Source organism: Rhineura floridana, chromosome 8, assembly GCF_030035675.1.
Source record: "Rhineura floridana isolate rRhiFlo1 chromosome 8, rRhiFlo1.hap2, whole genome shotgun sequence".
In the NCBI taxonomy this organism is placed as follows: domain Eukaryota; kingdom Metazoa; phylum Chordata; class Lepidosauria; order Squamata; family Rhineuridae; genus Rhineura; species Rhineura floridana.
The window spans coordinates 9,932,381-9,956,484 of NC_084487.1; the positions used below are offsets into that span (position 1 = coordinate 9,932,381).

At 44.1% G+C, this 24,104-nt stretch overlaps 1 protein-coding gene across 3 annotated transcripts; it reads left to right on the plus strand.

Moving 5' to 3' along the window:
* The first annotated feature begins 11,734 nt into the window (after nucleotides 1-11,734).
* On the plus strand, nucleotides 11,735-23,289 carry LOC133390168 (potassium voltage-gated channel subfamily A member 1-like). 3 transcript variants are annotated; one of them, XR_009764327.1, is made up of 3 exons: nucleotides 11,735-12,497; nucleotides 20,770-20,863; nucleotides 21,929-23,289. XR_009764327.1 is itself a non-coding variant. In XM_061638176.1 (2 exons), the coding sequence occupies exon 2, from the start codon at nucleotides 13,717-13,719 to the stop codon at nucleotides 15,199-15,201; it is 1,485 nt and encodes a 494-aa protein (XP_061494160.1). In that variant the 5' UTR covers nucleotides 11,735-12,497; nucleotides 13,024-13,716; the 3' UTR covers nucleotides 15,202-16,111. The 3 variants fall into 3 exon arrangements, 2 of the variants coding, with proteins under 2 accessions (XP_061494160.1, XP_061494159.1); XM_061638176.1 differs by lacking the exons at nucleotides 20,770-20,863; nucleotides 21,929-23,289 and adding an exon at nucleotides 13,024-16,111; XM_061638175.1 differs by lacking the exons at nucleotides 20,770-20,863; nucleotides 21,929-23,289 and adding an exon at nucleotides 13,187-16,111.
* Nucleotides 23,290-24,104: the final 815 nt, after the last annotated feature.

The window sequence follows — 24,104 nt, forward strand, 5'->3', positions numbered from 1 at the left end:
CCTCATTAAGTACACCCATCTTTATTTCAGCTTTCAACAAGGCTTCCATTGTGTATCGAAGAAAAAGAGAGGATATGTTAACACATATATGTTAGGAAACCATCATCTGCTCTTCATTTCCTGATGCTTGTCATGTCCCCTGGTTCAGGGTCCAGCCTGAGCCTGTGGATGATGACATGGAAGGTAGGAAGGTGACCAAGTCACCACACTCATGGGGCAGCACAGCAGACCCTTAAGGATTACCTGCAGCAACCCAAGGTTGTGATGAGGAGCCCCAGGAAGAAAAGGCCCAGCCCCTGCCTACCACCTTAAGCCCTCTGATGCCTCCCTTGAGACAACATTTCCCTTGGAGTAATCCACCCAAAGGACTTCCCTAATGTTCTTACTTGTTGGTATGGGTGGTGGCCTGACACGATTCCAGCTAATCTAGTTTGAAGCGAGGGTGTAGGCAGGCTGCCAGAAGAAGCCTCTTGTCCTCCCAGATAGCTGCAAACCGCTTTCTTAGGGCTTCGCGCACACCTCTCAGCAGCTGAAAACAGTATGTGTACCTCTCAGGTTTGTTTTCCAGTCCTTCTAACTTGCAGTCCAGATTGCAGAGCGTTGGTAGCAAATACCCCATGAACATGCCGTTCTCCCGTTGCAGGATATCTAGGGACTGGGCTAGTGGCTCCATAATCTCTGTGTATTCCTGTACCACTTCAATCTCAGCAGCTGTGATCCTGGACAAGGAGCAGCGGTCCATTATGGCATGCATTTTTAGTGGCACAGTTGACAGGAGCTCATGTAGTTGCTTCAACGCATCAAAGGTGGAATTCCACCTGGTCTTATTCGGTACCTTCAGATACACACCACATTGCGCACGGATATACTCAGCAATCTGGGCTGACTGGTTCTGCTTGGACCACAACTTGCTGCACTTTCCCATCAAGGAACGAAACTGTTTCTTGAAAGGACCAAGAAGACTACTTTTGGAGGAGTCAGAAAGCATGGCCTCTATGTCTTGTGTTGCCACAAGGTTGAGGGTGTGGCTAGCACATCTCTGGTGTGGTGGTAAAACAAAATCCTCTCCTGAGTCTGCAGCTTCTTCCTCTGCCTCAGGTCCTGTGTCCAGGATCTCACAGATAGGCACAAACTCCACCTCAGCCTCCTCCTCCTCCTGGTTATCACCATCATCCTCACTGGTGCCTGCAGTTTCCACTGGTTCTTTGGCCATGAAAACTCTGAACGCTTTCACAAAGTTGGAGCCATTGTCTGTAGTAGTGCACATAACTTTGTTGTGGATCCTGTACTGCACATGTACATCATGCAGTGCTTTTGAAAGGACATCGTATGTATGGCACCCCTTCAGATGCTTACAAGCCAAGGCCCCGACCTCACGTTTCAGGGTAGTTGGGTTGATCCAGTGGGCTGTTACCCCAAAGTAACTCTTCTTGCCATTGGTCCAACAATCTGCAGTGGTTGCTATATATGCCACAGCACCCATTCGGTTTGCAAGAGTTTCTCTCATGTGGCATGCTCTCTTCTCAATTCTGTCTCTCAGAGTCTTGGCACATATGATGGTGAGATCTTTGGGGAGTCCAATGCGAACCAGATTAATGAATGATGGTTTGTCCACAGTCTGAAGTGGTAATGTCTCCTCTACAATGAAATCAATGATTCTCCTGTCGAGATTGCTCTGGGTGACAGGCTCCCTGCCAGATCCCCACCTCTCAAGGGTTGTCTGCTGCTGCTTCAGCATTTTGGGAGGAGGGGTGTCATGCATTGGTTCAGGAAGGCCACGTCTCCTTGCCTTTATTGCTTCTTCAATTGCTCTCAGCTTCTCAGGGTGTGCCCTCTGAGGAAGAAGAACAAAGCATGAATCCAAGAAAAAATGGAAGAGGAACTTCACAATTTAAACATAAATAGACAATGGACGCTCTTTGAGGACCAGCATGACAAAGGCTTACCTCAAAATGTTTTTTCACATTGGATGAGGAGGAAACAGCTGATCTCAGATTTTTGATCCTTGGAAGGCAGTAATTGCATCGTACAACAACATTTTTCCCACTCTGGCTCACAAATGTACAAGCTTTCTCAAAGCCAAACCATGGTACTTGCTGTTCTGCAGATGTGGCTGTGGGCAACTGGCACTGCTTCATGCCCTCCTCCTCCTTGTGCACAGGGCCTCCTTTCTGAACCTCACTTTCTAGTTTTGCCTCCTCAGGATCAACAAGCTGTGACTCAAGTGGCCGCACTAACTGACTGCTGCTCTCAGCAGCAAAACCTGCAACAGGTGTCTCTGTAATAAACAAGAGATAATGCTCCTATATGGGTGAACTTCAGCTGTGATGTGCCCCCATCTCTTCCCCATGCTGCAAGACACCCCAGTCAGAGTGGAAGTAAGCAGGTCGATAGCACAATTAAAAGAGATCCTATTTGCATCATTTTTGCTCACTGAATAACCCTGCCTGGGCCAGTCTAACCTACTATCTCACAGGGTTGTTGTGAGAACGAAATGAGACTAGGGTTCAAATCCCCACATAGCCATGAAGCTCACTGGGTGACCTTGGGCCAGTCACTGCCTCTCAGCCTCATGAAAACCCTATTCATAGGGTCACCATAAGTTGGAATCAACTTGAAGGCGGTACATATATTTTTTATTTTGAATATGATGATTATGATAATAAATATGCAGCATTTCAAATTAATTCTGTATGAGAAGCATTCCATGCCGAGCTTGGAAAACCAAGGATGAGGTATAAAATGTAGACAAAAATACTTTTGACAAAATGCCGTTTATCTTTTATATCTATATCTATAATTAGCAATACAGCTGAATGATGTATGTAAAGTATTTTTTCTTTCCCTTTTCTTTTTTATTAATATTTTAGTACTACTGCTAAAGTTCTGATGAAAGAATAAAGCATTCATTAGCCAAATTCAAATGATTAGAACACATCACATCAATTCCACTGAAGTTGGAGTTTTTGCCATAGAAAATGAAAAAAACATATAACCTATGATAGCCCAATAGACAATCAGAACTAATATAAAACCCTATTGCTTCTCATTTGCAAATCTTGCAAGATCTAAGGTAACTCTAGATCATGTGAGTTCAGGTGATGCATGTTATGTACATTTGTATAGATATTAGCAGAGATTGTCAACAGTCTATCTCTCTCTGGGACTGGGAATCTCTCTCTTTCTCACAGAACATGAGTTTGAGAGCTGGGGACTGAGAGGAGGAGCTGCAAGGACCCTACTTCTCACCTCATCTCTGCCAAGAACAAAAAAATCAGCCTTAAGCCATTTATTATACGCCTAATGATTTTTTATTTTTATTATTATTATTACTGATACAGTTTTTGTCCCACATACAATTCAGTCTTGTGATTAAACAGGACAAAAATACAAATAAAAAGAAAGATGGAGTTCAAATAAATATACAATAAAAAGCTACCCGGCATTTTAAAAGGCAGGAGTGCTCTGTCTGGATAAATACAGCACACAGGTATGCATGGTTCCCATGCATACCTAGGCAAGGAGAGGCAGTGGGGGGGGCAGAACGGGCCGCAGGGGGGGCAAAAATGCCACGGGGGGGCGGAAGGGGCCACGGGGGGGCGGAAGGGGCCACGGGGGGGCGGAAGGGGCCACGGGGGGGCGGAAGGGGCCACGGGGGGGCGGAAGGGGCCACGGGGGGGCGGAAGGGGCCACGGGGGGGCGGAAGGGGCCACGGGGGGGCGGAAGGGGCCACGGGGGGGCGGAAGGGGCCACGGGGGGGCGGAAGGGGCCACGGGGGGGCGGAAGGGGCCACGGGGGGGCGGAAGGGGCCACGGGGGGGCGGAAGGGGCCACGGGGGGGCGGAAGGGGCCACGGGGGGGCGGAAGGGGCCACGGGGGGGCGGAAGGGGCCACGGGGGGGCGGAAGGGGCCACGGGGGGGCGGAAGGGGCCACGGGGACACACACACACACACACACACAAATCATCGTCACTCACCTCCACAGCTCTTCACCATTCTGCTGCTGCCTTCTCCTCCATTGTCCTTGCCCTGGCTTTTTCCTCCGGCGTCCATTTTTTCCTCTCAGACACTAGCAGGCCCTGCCTATTCACCTCTTCCCTCGTGCCTCCTAACACAGATCACGAGGGAAGAGACAGTCTGCGCAGTGGTCCAATCGGTGTGAGGCACATGTCTTGTGTTAACCAATCACAGCCAGGAGCTGACTTCCCCTTGTTCCCGCCCCCAAGTAACGTCCAACCTGACGTGGAAACGTTAAAGTTGCAGCTGAAAAGTAGGGAAATTACTAGTCATTCCGTTACTTGCCAAATGTAATGGAATTACCCACTCGTTATTTAAAATTGTAACTAATTACAAGTAACTCATTAAAAATAATGAGTTACTTCCAAGCTCTGGGCCAGTCTATGTCCGGGTAGTTGACGTCACCCATGACTACCACATTTCCTAGTTTGGATGCTTCCTCAATTTCATATCTCATCTCAAGGTCTCCCTGAGCATTTTGATCAGGGGGACGATAGATCGTTCCCAGTATTAAGCCCCTCCTGGGGCATGGTATCACCACCCACAACAATTCTGTGGAGGAGTCCGCCTCTTTTGGGGTTTCAAGCTTGCTGGATTCAATGCCTTCTTTCACGGATAGAGCGACTCCGCCTCCAATACGTCCTTCCCTGTCCTTCCGATATAGTTTATATCCAGGGATAACCATATCCCACTGGTTTTCTCCATTCCACCAGGTCTCCTTTATGCTCACTATATCAATGCTCTTCTATAAGACCAAGCACTCCAGTTCTCCCATCTTGGCTCGGAGACTCCTAGCATTAGCATACAGGCACTTGTAAGCAGTGTCTCTCTTCAAGTGTCTTTGGCACTTGTGGTTTGGCCTGTGGTAATTTTGCCCTTCTGAATTTATATTCTGTGCCCCTGCTCTCACAATGCCTACTTCTAGGCCTACCCCTTTTAAAATTTCATCAATTCTTTGGTCTTTATCCCAGGGGGGGGGGTTATTCCGAACCGGATCTTCCTCAGCTCCTGTTGGGTTTCCCCCCTCAGTCAGTTTAAAAGCTGCTCTGCCACCTTTTTAATTTTAAGTGCCAGCAGTCTGGTTCCATTCTGGTTCAAGTGGAGCCTGTCCCTTTTGTACAGGTCCAGCTTCTCCCAAAATGTTCCCCAGTGCCTAACAAATCCAAACCCTTCCACCCGACACCATTGTCTCATCCACGCATTGAGACTGCAAAGCTGTGCCTGTCTGGCTGGTCCAGTGCGTGGAACCAGTAGCATTTCAGAGAAAGACACCTTGGAGCTCCTGGCTTTCAGCATCCTACCTAGCAACCTAAATTTTGCTTCCAGGACCTCGCGGCTGCATTTCCCCATGTCGTTGGTGCCAACATGCACCACAACCACTGACTCCTCCCCAGCACTGTCTACCAAACTATCTAAACGACGGGCGATATCCGCAACCTTCGCACCAGGCAGGCAAATCACCTTGCGGTCTGCACACCCATCACACACCCCACTGTCTATATCCCTAATGATCGAATCACCCACTACAAGGATCCCTCCACCCCCTGGAGATATATCCTCGGCACGAGAGGATAGCTGCTCATCCCCCAAGGAATGGGTCCCTTCTAAGGGATTGTTTCCCTCTTCCTCAGCTGGATGCTCTCCTTCCCTGAGACTATCGTTCTCCATGATAGCAGAAGAGCTATCATCCTTGGAGTGGGACACAGCTTTAACATCCCTGAAGGCCTCCTCCACACACCTCTCTGCCTCTCTCAGCTTTTCCAGGTCAGCCACCTTGGCCTCAAGGAAATGAAGTAATTCCCAGAGAGCCAGGAGCTCATTGCACCAAGAGCACACCCACGACTTCTGTCCAACAGGCAGATAGTCGTACATGCTGCAGGCGGTGCAAAACACTGGAAAGCCCCCACATCCCTGCTGGCTTCTTACCTGCATAATTTTGTTTAAGGTTTATTATGTCAATGGGTTGGAAACTGCGGTTTAGTTGAGGTCAGGGAACAGACGGGCAGAGTGGGGGCCCCTAGCATCCTCACCCTGCTGCCGAACTTGCTCTGCTGCCGAACTCGCCTTGACACTTTGTCAGCTGGGGCTCCCTCTAGCTCGTGGAGCAGGCTCCCTTGCTAGGGTGCTCTGAATTTATATGTGTGGCTGGTCCCTCCCAGCTACTGCTGCCAGCCAATGATGTGTTAATTGAGGCTGATGGCTCAACTATCAGCTGGGGCTTAACTCCTTAGGATTATCTCAGGCTTCCTTCCTTTGAAGGCAGGAAGGCAGGCTTCCTTCCTTCCTTAGCGAGGGGCGGGGCTGTTTAAGGACTTTGATTAGTGGTACTAAGAAAGGTTAACTAGCTTTTACTCTATTTTTATTTTATTTGCTGACAACAGAGCTTGGAAAAGTTACTTTTTTGAACTACAACTCCCATCAGGCCCAGCCAGCATGGCCACTGGATTGGGCTGGTGGGATTTATAGTTCAAAAAAGTAACTTTTCCAAGCTCTGGCTGACAACAACCACTTTTATCAGTGCAAGTTCCCCTGTAGTTTTAAGTGGTGCCTTGCACTCTGGCCTGGACAAACTAGACTAGCTTTTGGCTGCTTTTAATCTAAGCAAGGGGCTGTGACTTCCAGGCGAGTCTTTTTTTTGTTTGTTGTTTTCCCACCTAGAACAGCCTGACCTTTCTTTAACCTAGGGAAACAGAGCTTGTGGTTGTGTTTCAGGAAGGCCTAAAGCTGCCCTTTTTAGCAAAGACTGAGCTGACTCTCTTCCTGTATGTATTGGTGGAGTTTCCTTTTCCCCCTTCTCTTCGACTGGAATTTAGCCTTGTTTATAGTGTCCCCTGAAGCTTTCCTGCTAGGGTGGTGTTGAAAACTAGCTTTCTGTAGGCTTCCTTCTCCTATGATGTGTCTCCTAAGATATAGGTTCTTTCAGGATTTGGCTGCTAGCTCAGGGTGACCTTAGGCTGCCCTTATTACTTATTGCTCTGAGCTGTTTTAATTCAATTAAATAATGAAATAAATGGGAGCTACTTACCCTCTTTTCGCTCTGTTGCTTAACTCGCCTTGTCAGCTGGGGCCTTGATGCTTCATCAGCTGGGGCTCCCTCTAACTCGTGGAGCAGGCTCCCTTGCTAGGGTGCTCTGAATTTATACGTTGGATAATGGAACGGACCAAGGAATTTCAGAAGAAAATCACCCTGTGCTTTATAGATTACAGCAAAGCCTTTAACTGTGTAGATCATGAAAAACTATGGAATGCTTTAAAAGAAATGGGGGTGCCACAGCACCTGATTGTCCTGATGCACAACCTATGCTCTGCACAAGAGGCTACTGTAAGGACAGAATATGGAGAAACCGATTGGTTCCCCATAGGAAGAGGTGTGAGACAGGGGTGTTTATCACCCTATTTATTTAATCTGTACACAGAACATATCATACGGAAAGCAGGATTGGACCAAGAAGAAGGAAGGAGGTGTGAAAATTGGAGGGAAAAATATCAATAATTTAAGATACGCAGATGATACCATACTACTAGCAGAAACCAGTAATGATTTGAAACGAATGCTGATGAAAGTTAGAGGAAAGCACAAAAGCAGGACTACAGCTGAACATCAAAAAGACTAAAGTAATGACAACAGAAGATTTATGCAACTTTACAGTTGACAATGAGGACATTGAACTTGTCAAGGATTGTCAATATCTTGGCACAATCATTAACCAAAATAGAGACAACAGTCAAGAAATCAGAAGAAGGCTAGGACTGGGGAGGGCAGCTATGAGAGAACTAGAAAAGGTCCTCAAATGTAAAGATGTGTCACTGAACACTAAAGTCAGGATCATTCAGACCATGGTATTTCTGATCTCCATGTATGGATGTGAAAGTTGGACAGTGAAAAAAGCTGAAAAGAGAAAAATCAACTCATTTGAAATGTGGTGTTGGAGAAGAGCTTTGCGTATACCATGGACTGCAAAAAAGACAAATAATTGGGTGCTAGAACAAATTAAACCAGAACTATCACTAGAAGCTAAAATGATGAAACTGAGGTTATCATACTTTGGACACATAATGAGAAGACATGATTCATTAGAAAAGATAATAATGCTTGGAAGAACAGAAAGAAGTAGAAAAAGAGGAAGGCCAAGCAAGAGATGGATTGATTCCATAAAGGAAGCCACAGACCTGAATTTACAAGATCTGAACAGGGTGGTTCATGACAGATGCTTTTGGAGGTCACTGATTCATAGGGTCGCCATAAGTCATAGTTAACTTGGAGGCACAGAACAACAACAGCAACATCTCAGAAAGGAGGTCAGGTCTCCTGCTCCCCTGGTGCATTCACTATAGCTGCCCAATTTCCCTGCTTTTTAAAGTTTGATAGAAATATCTGTGGGCTATAGGTATGTTCTTAAACCGCAAGGTTTTTTGCCTATTAGCGAATTTATTGAGAGATGGGAAAGGAGATTCTTGATGCCAAACTGCCTCTAAAAATATTTGGCTAGCATCATAAGGTGGCAGCGGTGGTGGTGAGAACCTGGTTTCTTCATGGGCTGGGCCTTTTTATTGTCAGTATGGGAGAAAAAGGAGATCCTTGGTGGCAAAAAATGTTTTGCTTGCATCATGGGGTGGGGCAGAGTTTGGTTTCTTCATGGGCCAGACTGGGCCTTTTTATTGTCAGGGTAGGGGGAAGAGGACATCCTTGATGGCAAACTGCCTCTAAAAACTGTTTCGCTGGCATCATAAGTGGGGTGGGAAAAATCTGGTTTCTTTGTGTGCTGGACCTGGACTGGACCTTTTTTAATGTCTGGGTGGGACAGCTGTTTTGTGGTGGCAAACAATGGACTGGACTGGAACTTTAAAATTTATTTTTATTTATTTAAGGTATCTGAATATTTGATATGGACTTATGCAAGACAAGAGCCAGTGTGGCATAGTGATTAGAGTGTTGTATAGTGGGTATAGAATTGAACCCTGGCCTTCTAGGTCCTATTCCAAAACCCTGACCATTACATTTATACAATTACAGATGCTCATTTTAAATATGTTTTAATTATATTATCGAGTTGCTCGAATGTGTCTTTTTTTTCCTTTTTACTCTTCACTGGAGTTCTTTGTATGGTTTAGGATTGGTGCTGGGGGAGAACAGCACTCTTGTGTCTTGTGTGTGGCATGCAGAAGACGAGAGCCAGTGTGGCATAGTGGTTAGAGTGTTGGACTATGACCTGGGACTATGATGGAAAAGACTCCCTTTTCTAACATTTTGGCTTCTTGTTTTTCTAGTCTGCCATATCTTTTTCTTTGAACAATAAGAGCTTACAGTTTACAGGATTGGTTTTATTATTGAATACATTGCTCCAGGTCAGGGATACCAGGAGCATACCAGGTCTTTCTGCATACCAGGGAGTAAGCCAGGCATAGCTTAAATAAAGCATAATATTCCTGAATATAATATTTGCTATTTTCTCCACTGAAGCGACACATAATCTCACCTATGTGATGGTTAACTATACTGAGGAAGGAGGTATGATTCAGCTGTAGCAATTAACATGATCCTATTCATTTTACTTAGAAGTAAGCCCCACTGTGTTCATTTCAGTGGGTATAGAATTGAACCCTGGCCTTCCAGGTCCTAGTCCAAAACTCTGACCATTACATTTAATACAATTACAGATGCTCATTTTAAATATGTTTTAATTATATTATTGAGTTGCTCGAATGTGTCTTTTTTTTTCTTTTTACTCTTCACTGGAGTTCTTTGTATGGTTTAGGATTGGTGCTGGGGGAGAACAGCATTCTTGTGTCTTATGTGTGGCATGCATAACTTCATTTATTTGTCTCTTTATTATTTGATTTATATCCCGCCCCTCCTCCCAGCAGGAGCCCAGGGCAGCAATTTCAATGGGTCTACTCTGAGCATGATTAACATTGGATATAGCTCAACAAGCTTTCATTGCTATGGGTGGAAAAATATTTTCTAGCAGTAATCCAATAATGTCTGCATCTCAATAGCTGTTGGAGGTCTTGTGGGGAGGGGAAAATGGAAAATAAAAAATGAAACCAGAACAGAAAATCAAGGAGGCTGACCTCTATTGGGTGTTAGAACAAATTAAACCAGAATTATCACTAGAAGCTAAAATTATGAAACTGAGGCTCTCATACTTTGGACACATCATGAGAAGACATGATTCAGTAGAAAAGACCATAATGCTGGGAAAAACAGCAGGGAGTAGAAAAAGAGGAAGGCCAAACAAGAGATGGATTGATTCCATAAAGGAAGCCACAGACCTGAACTTACAAGATCTGAGCAGGGTGGTTCATAGATAGATGCTCTTGGAGGTCGCTGATTCATAGGGTTGCCATAAGTCGTAATCGACTTGAAGGCACATAAGAACCACAACCACTATAGAGACATCTCCAGAATATCCACAACTGAATCTATTGTTATGCCCCTTAGAGAGTGAAGCGGTCCATTAGCGAGCACGGAATTAATAATGTTGGAAGTTGATGACCTCAATTCGAGGTGGTCGGTGGCTAAGAGGAAATTCCTTTGACAATACCAAGTTTAGATCATGTTGGTGGTCAGTATTGGCTGACATGACAGAATCCGATCTACCCGCAATGCCTCTTTCTGATTGTGCAATGCATGCATTACAGGATTGTTGTTGGTGTATATAGTCATTGCAGCAGCTCCTCACAGGCGAGTGGGGGAGGGACAGAGAATTGCACCAGTTCAGCTGCTTTGCAGGTGCATCCATATTTATTTGCCGGTCCATGCCTACTGCTGCAGGGGAAAGGGAAGGTTTTGTCGCAGCCCTTTGCCGATTGTTAAACCACTAGGCAAGAGAGCGGCTAGAAGATAGCAGCAGTAGATTTAATAACATCCCTGCATCTTCTTTCGAATCGCAGGATACTTTAATGTTCCACTAACCCATATGTTCTGACGAGCTAGAGTTCCGTAAACTGATTCGTGTATTTTGAACAAACATGACAAGTGAGCGCTCTTTGGCGTAGCCAAGACTTTGCGCGGGGGGGGGGGGGTTGTCTCTAAATTCTGAGAAAAAAAGAAACAGGAGGGAGTGCGATCTGAGGAGAACTGTTCCTTGAATAGACCGACTTACGACCTTTCATATTATCATTTGCTTGCAATCTGAAACGCAATAACTTAACAAGGCTCTTCTTATGTTCTTATGAAAGTTAACTGAAATCCGCAGGATTTTACTTCCAAATAAATGGGTGGGTGGGGAAATCGCCACAAAGTTCCGACAACTGTCAATCAAGTCTACATACTCCTTCCCCTCCCCTTTCAAAGAAGTGCACGCCCCCAACCAGCTCTCCTTAGTAAAAATTCTGGACGGAAAGAACTTCGTCGGCTGCCGCCCTGTCTCGCCTAGCGACTCAACTGCAAGTCCTACTTTGTTTAATGTGACTTACTTCGAAGGAAGTGTGCCAAGAACGGCAACCTGCTACGCGTTGGTGGTTAGTTGTGCACAGTGGACGAAGTCAGACAAGAGGCCCTGCTTGCTGCTTCCCCCCTTCCTGGTGAACGTACCCTGCCGGCTTAAGTTCGGGGCATCCCATATTTTTGGATGGGGAAGGGTGCGGGAAGAGGCTTCCAGATCCGCCTTGACCTCTCAACATGCTTTGCAAATTGCGTGCCTGCATTGCGTTGGTTTGGGAATTTGCAATGTGACATCCTCCAGAAGGTCGTGGGAGGTGGAGGGGATGGGTGGGTAGGAGGGTGCCACGTGAGAGCCTTGTAAGCCTACGACAAACAATCTCGGTCAGTTTGTGAGCTGCTGCTGCTATTTGAATGGCCTGGGAAGAGGACTGAGATGGGGTGGGTGGGGGAACCAAGCGCCATACTGCCCTCCCGTCATCCTCCGCCCCCCCCCGCAATGCCTTGGCTGCACCGAAGGCCTCTCAGGTTTCTGCTGAGACTGCAACCTACTCAGGAGCTCGGTCGCCTTAGCTGCCTGCGCTTCCCATCTTCGCAGCTGTCTCCTGGCCTCCGAGGTTCTGTGAGTCCTGCGGCTGCTGCGGTCGCCCCTCTTGCCAAAGCAGCTCTAGGGAAATCCAGGTGCAGAAGCAGGACAGCGCCTTGCCCGTTTTTTGTCTTAGCCGCCCGTAAGGGAGATACGCAGTCAGAGGCAAGAAAGAACGAGAAGCGAGCTTTCCGGGTCCCCAATTCCCTCCTGCCTCGATTTCATTTTGGACATTAAGAAACCCCCGACTTTTCTCTCCTCATCTGTTGTTCTGCCGCCTCATTAACTTCCAGTCTTCTCAATGCAATAAAAAGCTAGTGGTATATGAATATTTCAGAATATCGCAGGCAGCTTTGTAAAGCGATCTGTATATTATTGTTGAGAAGGGAGGAGGTGGCTGAGTTTTTGCCGCTGCGCTTTGGATGCTGCCACTGCAAGGCGGACTGCCTTGACGCATTCCGTCGGGGTCTTGCTTTGTGACCACTGCTGCAGCACACGACCACCGCGGCAGGTAAGTGAGAAATCCTCCTCAAAGTCAAGTTTGCTGTTCACCGCAACCAATGATTGGATTGGGGGCGGGGGGGGGAGGTGTTAAAGGAAATGTGTAGCTTCATAGTTAGAAGTTCCAGGTACCTTCCCCCTCCATCCTTCTTCCCTTTATATCTAAAGAGAAGTTTGTCCCTGGATTCTGCTATTCAGAAGAAAGCTCACAGTTGTACATGATTGGAAGGCTGACATTCTTGACTTGTGCCAGACGGATGGGGCTCTAAGGCAAAATTCTTTGTAAGTGAATAAAGTATCTATTAAGCAGGGATTGAGAAGTTACAACAAGCGGGAGACTTTGTGAAGGACACTGATTCAAAAATCATGTGTGCATTGAAGTATTTTAATTTACTTTAGTGGAATCCTAAGGACTGGGTTGCAGTATGGAAAGAGTTGCATGATTTTTATCACTGGAATTGCTGTGGATTTGTGTGTATATATGTGTGTACACATTAAAGAGGCTTTTTATACATATACTTCTTGTCCCTTTACAGTATCTACCAGGTGCCCCCGAAGTGAGCTTTATTCCTTTTAAATAAATAAATAAATAAAGAGGAAGGGGCCAGTCCAGAGCAAGTGGGAAGTCAGTGGATATTGCTGAGTCGGCATTTCAAGCAGTCTCCTTCCAGCCACCGTATTTATTTATTTATTTTATAGAGGGAAAGTGTGTGACAGTAGCCGCAATACAGCAGCAGCAGCAGCAGCATGGTCACATCCTGGAGAAAAGCAAAGGGACTGTGTTAAAAGACAAAAGGAAACTGCTAAGAAGGCAACCCCACTCTCACTGTGTTGTTAACAGACCCCAGCCACTGTTCTTTGTTCTTCGATGCAACCAGAGAGCCTTTGTCCCTCCCTCCCATATGATCAGCACCTTATACTCCTTTCTTTTTCCAGCCTGGGCACCATTCAACCTACCCCTGTGCCTTTATCCTTGAGCTTCCAGGCCCTGATATCTATTCTCTTTTTTGTTTTTGTCTTCCATTCTCCTTCCTTTGATTTCCTGCTCTTGGAGCTGTCCATACCAGGACCTCATCTCTCCTTCTGCATCTATATCCAGCATCCCTCTCCTCTGAGGTTCTCAGTTCTTCACTTACTTCAGCTCTGGAGGCTTCTTATCTTGGAACTCTTCTCCTTGTACATCCCATCACGTCTTCTAAATTCTCTGTCCTTCCCATCCCTTTGCTGCCATGACTGTGATGGCTGGGGATAATATGGATGAGACTTCTGCTTTGCCAGGCCACCCTCAGGACAGCTATCAGCCTGGTGTACATGATGACCATGGATGCTGTGAGAGGGTAGTGATCAACATTGCGGGCCTGAGATTTGAAACCCAGCTGAAAACTCTTGCCCAGTTTCCCAACACATTGCTGGGTAACCCCAAGAAACGCATGCGGTACTTTGATCCACTGAGGAATGAATACTTTTTTGATAGGAACCGGCCCAGCTTTGATGCTATCCTCTATTACTACCAGTCTGGAGGGCGGCTTCGCAGGCCCGTTAATGTGCCGTTAGACATGTTCTCAGAGGAGATCAAGTTTTATGAACTGGGAGAGGAGGCCATGGAGAAGTTCCGGGAAGATGAGGGGTTCATCAAAGAGGAAGAGAGGCCTCTCCCTGAGAGGGAATATCAGCGGCAGATATGGCTGCTCTTTGAATTTCCTGAGAGCTCTGGGCCAGCTCGGATCGTTGCAATAATCTCTGTAATGGTGATCTTAATCTCCATAGTGATATTTTGCCTGGAAACTTTGCCAGCATTAAAAGAACTGGAAAAGGACTATACAGGACCCCAAATCCGCAGTGACAACTCCACCATATATTACAAGTCCAGTATCTTTACTGGTCCCTTCTTCATCGTGGAGACTCTGTGCATCATTTGGTTTTCTTTTGAATTGGTGGTGCGCTTTTTTGCTTGTCCCAGCAAACCTGAGTTCTTCAAGAACATCATGAACTTCATTGACATAGTGGCCATCATCCCTTACTTCATCACTGTGGGTACAGAGATGGCTGAGCGGGAGGGGCCTCAAAAGGGGGAGCAGGCCACTTCTCTAGCTATCCTGAGAGTCATCAGACTGGTAAGAGTTTTTAGAATCTTCAAACTCTCCAGACATTCTAAAGGCCTCCAGATTCTGGGACAAACCCTCAAAGCAAGCATGAGGGAGTTAGGTTTACTAATATTTTTTCTCTTCATTGGGGTGATTTTGTTCTCCAGCGCGGTGTATTTTGCTGAAGCTGAAGAGCCTGCCACTCATTTCGACAGCATCCCCGATGCTTTCTGGTGGGCAGTGGTATCCATGACCACTGTGGGATATGGTGACATGTGCCCTGTGACAATTGGAGGCAAAATCGTGGGCTCCTTGTGTGCCATTGCTGGTGTGCTAACAATTGCCCTGCCTGTACCTGTCATTGTGTCCAACTTCAACTACTTCTACCACCGAGAAACAGAAGGGGAAGAACAGGCTCAGTTACTTAAAGTTAGCTTTCCTAATTTAGCATCTGATGGTGATCTGAGTCGTCATAGTGCCTCTACAATCAGCAAATCTGAGTACATGGAAATTGAAGAGAACATGAATAATAGCATAGACAATTTTAGAGAGGCTAACCTCAGAACTGGCAACTACACCATAGCCAACCAAAACTGTGTCATTAAAAGCAAGCTGCTGACCGATGTTTAAAAACATGTAAAGAAAAACGTTGGCAGCTTGAAGACTTTAAGTGATCAGCAGCCACAGTTTGTAGATGCTTTACCTTGTAAATGCACTGTTGCATTGCAACTTTTTGCTCAGCGATTCAAGAAGGTTTTCAGGATCCATGAAAGATAATTTACTTTTTTGTTTTATTTTAAAAAGGATATTTTCCAATTGGTGGAAATGGTTACTTATAACTCTTTGGACTAGCCTAGGTATAAATATAAATTGTATGCTTCTAGCCCTACACATTTCCCCATAACTTTAAATTTTTAACAATTTTAAAAATCAGCTCAAGAGGACTTAAAATATGCATGGATTTCAGGAAATGTTTCTACAAAAACTGCACAATGCATCCAAGAAAATGCATCCAAATAATATTCAGCAGTAATGTGCAGTAAGTATTTGCCATTGTTTAGACTGACCGACATACAGTATATATTTCCTTGCTTTGTGAAATTTTTTTGTAGTTCTGATCTACAGAATCACATGCGGCACCTTATAAGTATATGCCAGGGTTTTTTTGTTTTGTTTTTGCTGTATACATTATTAAAATTGAAGAATTATTATGTATGGGAGGGGGACAGAACATCTGCAATGCTGCTAAGGTTTCTTAAGTGCAGATGGTTTCAACACACTTTTCCCCCTTTTCCAGAAATGTTGTTGCAAGATAGCACAATAGAATTTAATATAAGCATGTTTGATTTTGATACTATTTTATAACTGCATGCCTGGAACATTACCTCAGATGATAGGAGATAAGCTTTTGTTTGAATTGATTTTGTTTAAAGTAAGCTTTCTTTTGTTTCAGTTTGCATTCACCAAAAGTGCACTCCTTTTTATTTGTTAAGTATATGATTAGTAACTTAAAAGTACTGTATTTAATTGCATATATTAGTCAAATGGGAACAATAACTTTTGGAAATCAAAGCATGTTTCAAATATTCAGCATTATGGCCTGTTTGACTGAAGTGTAACTCAACATTAATTAATGCATGGTTTCGGTAATAAATTTAAAAAATGCTTGATGGGACTGAGAGCCAGGAAGAGATTGGAGAGACTTGATTATTTTTCTGCATTGCTCAGGGAAATGAATTGGCTTCTGTCCAGGCCTTATGTCAGCTCTCCCATCTCTGAGAACACAAGGCATCTTGTGCAACCTTACCCACTTCCTCCTTCCTGCCAGCTTGCAAGTCTAAAACTGACAAATATAAAAAGCAGTTTAAAGCATATCAAGGGTTAGGGTCTTTAGACGAAGGGTCAAGGCCAGCCTCCTTCCACACTACTGTACTGAGGAAGAGAAAGGAAAAGGATGAAATCCAGGCAGATTTGCTAGGTGACATTAAGGCCCCAGAACAGAACCATAAGCTCACAGGTTCTAATAAATCCCTCAAGATGTTGTTATGTGCCTTCAAGTCGACTGCGACCTATGGTGACCCTATGAATCAGTGACCTCCAAGAGCATCTGTCACAAACCACCCTGTTCAGATCTTGTAAGTTCAGGTCTGTGGCTTCCTTTATGGAATCCATCCATCACTTCTTTGGCCTTCCTCTTTTTCTACGCCTTTCTGTTTTTCCCAGCATTATTGTCTTCTCTAGTGAATCATGTCTTCTCATTATGTGTCCAAAGTATGATAACCTCAATTTCATCATTCTAGCTTCTAGTGAGAGTTCTGGTTTAATTTGTTCTGACACCCAATTATTTGTCTTTTTCGCAGTCCATGGTATCCGCAAAGCTCTCCTCCAACACCACATTTTAAATGAGTTGATTTTTCTCTTGTCCGCTTTTTTCACTGTCCAACTGTCACATCCATACATAGAGATCGGGAATACCATGGTCTGAATGATCCTAACTTTAGTGTTCAGTGATACATCTTTGCATTTGAGGATCTTTTCTAGTTCTCTCACAGCTGCCCACCCCAGTCCTAGCCTTCTTCTGATTTCTTGACTATTGTCTCCATTTTGGTTAATGACTGTGCCGAGGTATTGATAAGAACATAAGAAGAGCCTGCTGGATCAGGCCAGTGGCCCATCTAGTCCAGCATCCTCTTCTCACAGTGGCCAACCAGGTGCCTGGGGGAAGCCTGCAAGCAGGACCCGAGTGCAAGAACACTCTCCCCTCCTGAGGCTTCCGGCAACTGGTTTTCAGAAGCATGCTGCCTCTGACTAGGGTGGCAAAGCACAGCCATCATGGCTAGTAGCCATTGATAGCCCTGTCCTCCATGAATTAGTCTAATCATTTGGAATGTGCCTTCTGGTCCAAAAAGGTTGATGACTCCTGTACTAAAGAAAAGGTGCTGTGGCAGAGAGACTTCTCTATTGCTCTGTAAAGCCTGCTTCTTAATTCTAAATGTATGGGGAGGGGAAAGCTATATTTTTCAGTGATGAGAAAGCACATTCTAGTCCTGGTGGCTGTTCTCTTAAGGATGTGCCCCAGAATCTTATTTTAGATTTCTGAACTTCAGGGGAGTGCCTTCCATTATGTAGACAAAGCAGCAGCATCCATGCACAAAAGAGATAGTATTCAACAACCGTGTTCACTGTTATACCTCTGTTGCAGGACTGTGCTGAGAAACTAGTTTAAAGTAGCCCTGCAATGTAGGCTGTTGTTAATATTGCATATCAGAGATGGGACTGAGACTGCTTTGGGTTTCCAGCAAAAAATTCCCCACACCTCTCAGGTTGCAGCAAATGTTTAAATTTAAATTGTCCCTCCTCCCAGGCTAAACCAAGTGCTCAGTTTCATACAGAAACCTCATGCTCCGTTGATTTGCATGCAGACTGGCAGGGACAGCGCCAGACATGCCAGTGTCCTTGGGCACCAGCTTGCCCTGGGCCCCAGCACATGTGCGCACTCACACACGTGCGCATGCTCACCTACAGTAGAGCCTCACTCATACGGCAGGTTCCATTCCAGGGTCCTGCAGAAAAGCTAAAACCGCCCGAAAGTGGGGCCCTACTCAGCTGGAGTGTGGGTACTGTATCAAGAGTGACAGCCTGGTCCCATGTTATAGGGAGGAAGAAGAGAGAACTTCAATATGTCACTTGCACATCCAAGTTCTCTGATACTGTTGCAATAAGGTCTGCTAGACACCCTTCACTACACTTCTGCATGCTGAAGCAGCAGCTGGGATAAGCAGAAGATTTGGTTTTCCTTGTTTTTCTGTAGCAATATGGACGGCTCTCAAAAAGTAAGGAACCAATTAGTTGTAAAAAGGAAGAATTGTTCTAGAACTACTACTTTTTAACTTTAGCCACTGGAAACTAAATATAGGCCCTAGGATGGAGATGGTAAAGGCATGCTGTATGCAGTGAAACTAACCCTGTGATTCCTTACAATTAGGTTATAAAACTGTAAATGTAAATGTACTGCCTTCAAGTCAAGTTACCACTGCCTTAGATGATTACTCGCAACTGATTTCTGCCCTGAATACAATCTTAAAACCAAACCCCCACTACCCTAGACCCTTAATCAAATGGAGTCTTCCCCGATGGTTTGATAAAGATTGTCTCGAAGCTAAAAAGAAATTGAGAAGGGTCTATTCTCAATACAGGAAGGATAATTCAAATGCGCTGCCACCAGAATACTGCTTTATCAAAAGACAGTACAAACAACTGATAGTTACCAAAAAGAGACAGGCAACCCAAAATGGGTGGAAGGACCTGATAAATGCTTCTAAACAATAACTCAAAACTTTTCTGGTCCCTGGTTACAGATGCTGTAGCTTCCCCTAGTCTACCTCACTGTAGCATTTCTTCTGATATTTGGGAACATCACTTTTCTGAGATGTTCGCGGATACAAGGGATTATGCATCGGAGAGTTTACTCACTGTAGACCTTAACGTTCTTCCATCTTGGCCACCTGTAACACAGATGGAGATAAAATCTCTGATCAGCTGTCTTAAGCTCCGTAAGGCACCGGGATCTGACGCCATACCTCCTGAAGGCCCATACAGACTGGTGGGCCCCTTTACTTGCCAATTTATTTTCCCAGATCAACTATTCTGGTAAATTTCCCATGGCCTGGCTTGAGGCCATCATGATTCCAATCTTTAAGAAAGGGGACAGAGCTGACCCTTCCAATTATAGACCCATTAGCTTACTATCAGTAGTAGGTAAGCTGTACGCCAGCTACCTAAACACAAGACTAGTTTCCTGGCTAGAAAAGGAGGTTATTCTGGGAAGGGAACAGGCAGACTTCAGAAAGGGCAGATCCACGATTGACCATTGCATAGTATTAAATCACCTGGCAGAAAAGTGTATGAGCTCCCTGGGAAACAGCCTGTTTGTTGCCTTCATAGACCTCAAATCCGCCTTCAATTCTATCTCCAGAGATAAGCTATGGGCCAAGCTATCTCAAACAACTATGGATAAGAGACTTCTTTACCTTATTAATCGTCTTTACCAATACACCACGCTTCGCGTAAGATGCAGAGCTGACAGAAGCTTAACTAAAACCATCCCTGCCACTAAAGGGGTTAGACAGGGATGCATGTTAGCTCCCACATTATTTAATCTGTTTCTGAACGATTTGAGCAAAAGCTGCCAATCTGCCGATTTCCATCCACCCAAGGTGGCCGATTCAAAATGCCCCCTGTTGTTATATGCTGATGACACTGTCCTTATGTCCCTGTCCAAAATAGGCCTGAAACGCCTATGTATTTTCATGACTTATTGCACTGCCATCTGTGGGCAAATGGACAGTCAACGGACACAAGATCAAGGTCAAGCAATATAGATACTTAGGGGTCACGTTCCATTCTACACTTTCCTGGACCACTCATATACGTTCTGTAGTCCAGACTGCACAGAACACCTTATACCTGCTGCTATCCAGGTATTTAAGTCTAAAATTCTTCCCCAATTGCTTTACGGAGTTCCAATTTGGGTTCAGAGCTTCAACTCTAAAGTTGAATCAGTTCTTTCAACTTTTTTAAGAGCAATCTTTGGAATGCCACAATGCGTTCCTGCTGCAGGCCTCCGTCTTGAGACCGGTTTGGTATCAATGGAATGCACTGCTTGGTCTTTAGCTTTTAGATTTTGGATTAAAGTGGCTTATGCTGGTCCCTCTTTGGGATACTTAAACCTTCTCTGGAAATATGCTTTTATTAGCTCATGGTCAAAAAATTTTCATGCCAAATTGACTATGCTAGGTTTTGCACTGGATTTTTTATCTACACTAGAGCCCGAGATAGCAAAACAGATAATTGAGAAACAGATCAAAGATGTAGAGCTTTAATACTCCATGTCAAACGCTTCCAAATCTTGCTCGCTCAACTACTCAGATTTGGGGTTTGCATTTCCTAATCGTGCCGCATACCTGGAAAACGTGACTATCCCAAAATATCGCCATGCCTTTTCCGGAGCTAGATTTAAATGCCTTTTCTCTGCAATACTAGAAGGCCACTATCAGGATATACCCTATGAATACCGTCTATGTCCATGTAGGCATGCCGAGGTTGAATCACTGACCCATGTTTTTTTCTTGGTTTCTCCTCTCTATAACGCTAACAATCCAGATTTTTAAATCCTATCATGGAAAATTTTCTTGGTAGGTCTGCTGAGCGGTTACTGAACTACTTGCTGGCTGACACAGACAAGTCAATCACGGTGCCTGTAGCCAAGTTCATTTATTCCATCAAGCCATACGTAAGATTTCTCTTTAGTCACCAATGTCCTATTTTAATGATGTACTGCTACTTATATTTTACTGTACAGTTTGTCTTTTAGCCAGTTTGTTTAACTATTTTGTATACTGGGTCTATGACCGCATAATAAATTTGAATTGAATTGATTACAGAGTGTAGGGAAGGGGGTTTCTGAGATGTTATGATTGGTTATTATGTAATAAAATATATGTTTTTTAAAAATACAGGTCCCTATTGACATTAGGCAGGCATCTTCACTTTTAGACACCTGCAGAAAAGAAACCTATCCAGACACATGATTTAGTCACCTGCATTTGCTTTCAAAGCTGATTTGTCTTGGTTTTTAATTATGATTGTTTTCTGTATATTATTTTTAATTGGGTTGTGGATTTTAGCCATGTGTTATCTGCAATTTTATTTGTACACTGCTTGGAGAGCTTTTTGATCAAGTGGTTTATAACTTCGTAAGTAAGATAAAATATTTTTACAGAAACAAACAATTAAAATAAAGCGTTCGTCAATCCAGATAACCCTTTTTGTTGCTGTTGATATACCTCACAGACAAGTAAGAAAGAGGGCAGCCTTGCCATCTGCATTCAGAAGTATTACTGTCCTGAATATGAAGGATCCATTCAGCCATTGTTTTGTGCTTGTCTATATCCATGGCAATTATTCTCAACACACCCCTTTCCTCACCACAAAATACATCCACAATTTTGTCCTACAAATAATAGACTAACTTCATTTCCTTTATTCAACTGTTGTATTAGCAAAATCTCAACAGTATGTTCCTGGTAGTAATGATAATTCACACACAATCATGGTTCTCACTTTGTAAATGTTGTGTTATGTTGGAAATATCACCCCTCTCCACAAAATGTCATTTGGAGAATAGCAGCAAGTAGGAAACTCTCAATGGAGAGAAAAGCAGCCAGAATAGGCCTTCTGCCCTCCTTGACAAACCGCTTCTCAAACGAAAGCAAAGGAGGAGCTCACACAAATTTTTCAAAAGCCTGGTCTGATATACTGTAGTGTATACAATGCCTGAAGTTTTGTATTTCTACAGACATCCAGTTCAGCCTGAAACGCTGGTGATATTTTTCGTTGGGAATCTGCCTGACAAGACACCTCTTGCTGGTTCTCAATGCCTCTCCTTGTTGTCGTTGGAGGATCTCTTGTGAACATTTAATGTTTTATTTTTCAATTAAAAATCACTTGCAGAAATTCTGAAGGCTTGATCATAGCAAGGCATACGTGGCATGAACTGTCCTGGGAGCTCTTCAACAGCTACAAAGCCTAGTAGTTCACAGCAGCTGAGAAGAAAACCTAAGTCTACGCAGCTGTTCAAAATCTTCTTGATTAGCAAGGCATCTGAATGATTTTGTGCTGTTTTTTCCTGTTTTGTTTGTATAGTTGTACACCATGCTGGCATTTTATGAGGGCAAGATATAAATAATCTAAATTGTTCATTCTTCTTGAGTGCCCCTCCCTAATCTGCTTCCATGTGCCAACTTGCTACCAGCAAGTGCCTGCATTCAAATGGATTAGCCACACAAAGCACCATACAAGGTCCAACTGGTGAGCTGCCCTGTGGGTCTCTGCATTTGAGGTATGAGATCCCTTAACTTGGGGATGCATCAAGCATTACTTAACTGTAACTAACAGACTTCTTTAAGGTTTGTAGTCTGATTTAATCTAGTTCTGCCAAAAACTTGGCCTGTTCTGTGTTCTTGCCTACTCGCCAAACACTCCTGACTGAAAAACCACCCTCTTTTCTAAGGTCCTCAGTTCCACCCTCAAATAACTCTCCTAGCAAATTAAACAGTCTCCCTTTTAACCAAAGATAAATACAGAGAGATAAAGAGAGGAAGCCTAAGCAATCGTATGAAAATGTTCTTCCACAGATTATCACTATGAAACATTCGTGAGAAGGCCTGAATGAAGACATCCAGAAAAAATAAAAAAGCTCACTGAACACTTAATCTTAGCATTGTTATACAACACACAACCATTTTCTAAAAGTAATTTTTAAAATCATTTCTGTGGCTGATTTTATTTAAATCTCCACCCCAGAAAAAAAAAATCTATCGAAAAAGAATAAGCTTCCTTAGCCCTCATCTGAATGAGCAAGAAACTGGAAGAGCAAACCAGCAGCCCACACAATTCCATCCTTCTCCACCCACACGCAAAGCCCCGATAAACGCAAGGAGCCTGCGGCAGGGAGGAAAAGCCCAGGGGATCATACCAACTCAAAAACGGCAAGGGGGGGGAGGTAAAGAGCTCTTCTCAAACACCTTTGAAGAACATTCTTATGCAAAGCTCCTATCCTGATCACATATGCCACCTCCACTATTTTTAAATATGACGTTTACATTTTTGTCAAGTTTGTAAAAATCTTTAATTTCCTTAGATGAAGTTTCATTTACATATCCCCCCCCTATATACATCTCTCTTTGATACAAACCCTCAGGGAAGTGCACGCCTTATACGTGGTTTCCTCAGCACTTCCAAGGGGCCAGGTGGAGCCATTAACCATTTCTCCTCCTGACTTTATGCAACAAGCAATTCTGCACAGTGCAAATTTATGTTAATAAATAACTGACATATATCCTCCCTGTCCCAAACTGGAATACTGTCGTTATTGTATCATTCCACACAAGTCTTTAGCAATATGGATGTAGATGTATATAATTTCATTTGCAGAGTGGACCTATAGCACATTTCATTTACCAAACCAAAGTTGTAATTAGCAGTAACAGCTGTGCTAACAGAACTCTCTTTTGTCTACTGCATCATCATCGAATTAGTTGTAATTTATCCAAATATTTTATCGTAGCGATGGGCTGACTTCCACAGGAAAAAAACACTGGTAGTAACGGATTAGTCTGCAATCCTAAAACCTGGTAGCCAGCCCCACTTACCTCAATGGGACTTACTTCTGAGTAGACGTCTGTAGGATTCCACTGTTTTTATTATATACGAAAGAGTGTTTGTGTGTGTTTAGCTTGGAAGCTTGAGATTTCTTTGAAACCAGAAGGATTTATTATTTCAACAATTTCTATATTGTTTAATTAGAATTCTCTCTGTCTCTCTCTCTCCAACTGGTGTACAAGTAGCTTAATGCAAGAAAGAGAAAAATCACTTAAAACTATAAAAATCAGAATTTGGTTAAAATGGCTGCTGATATTTTTAAAGCCTTCAGTAGGTGCCAGAAGTTCAACAGGGAGGGGATCTGTCTGACA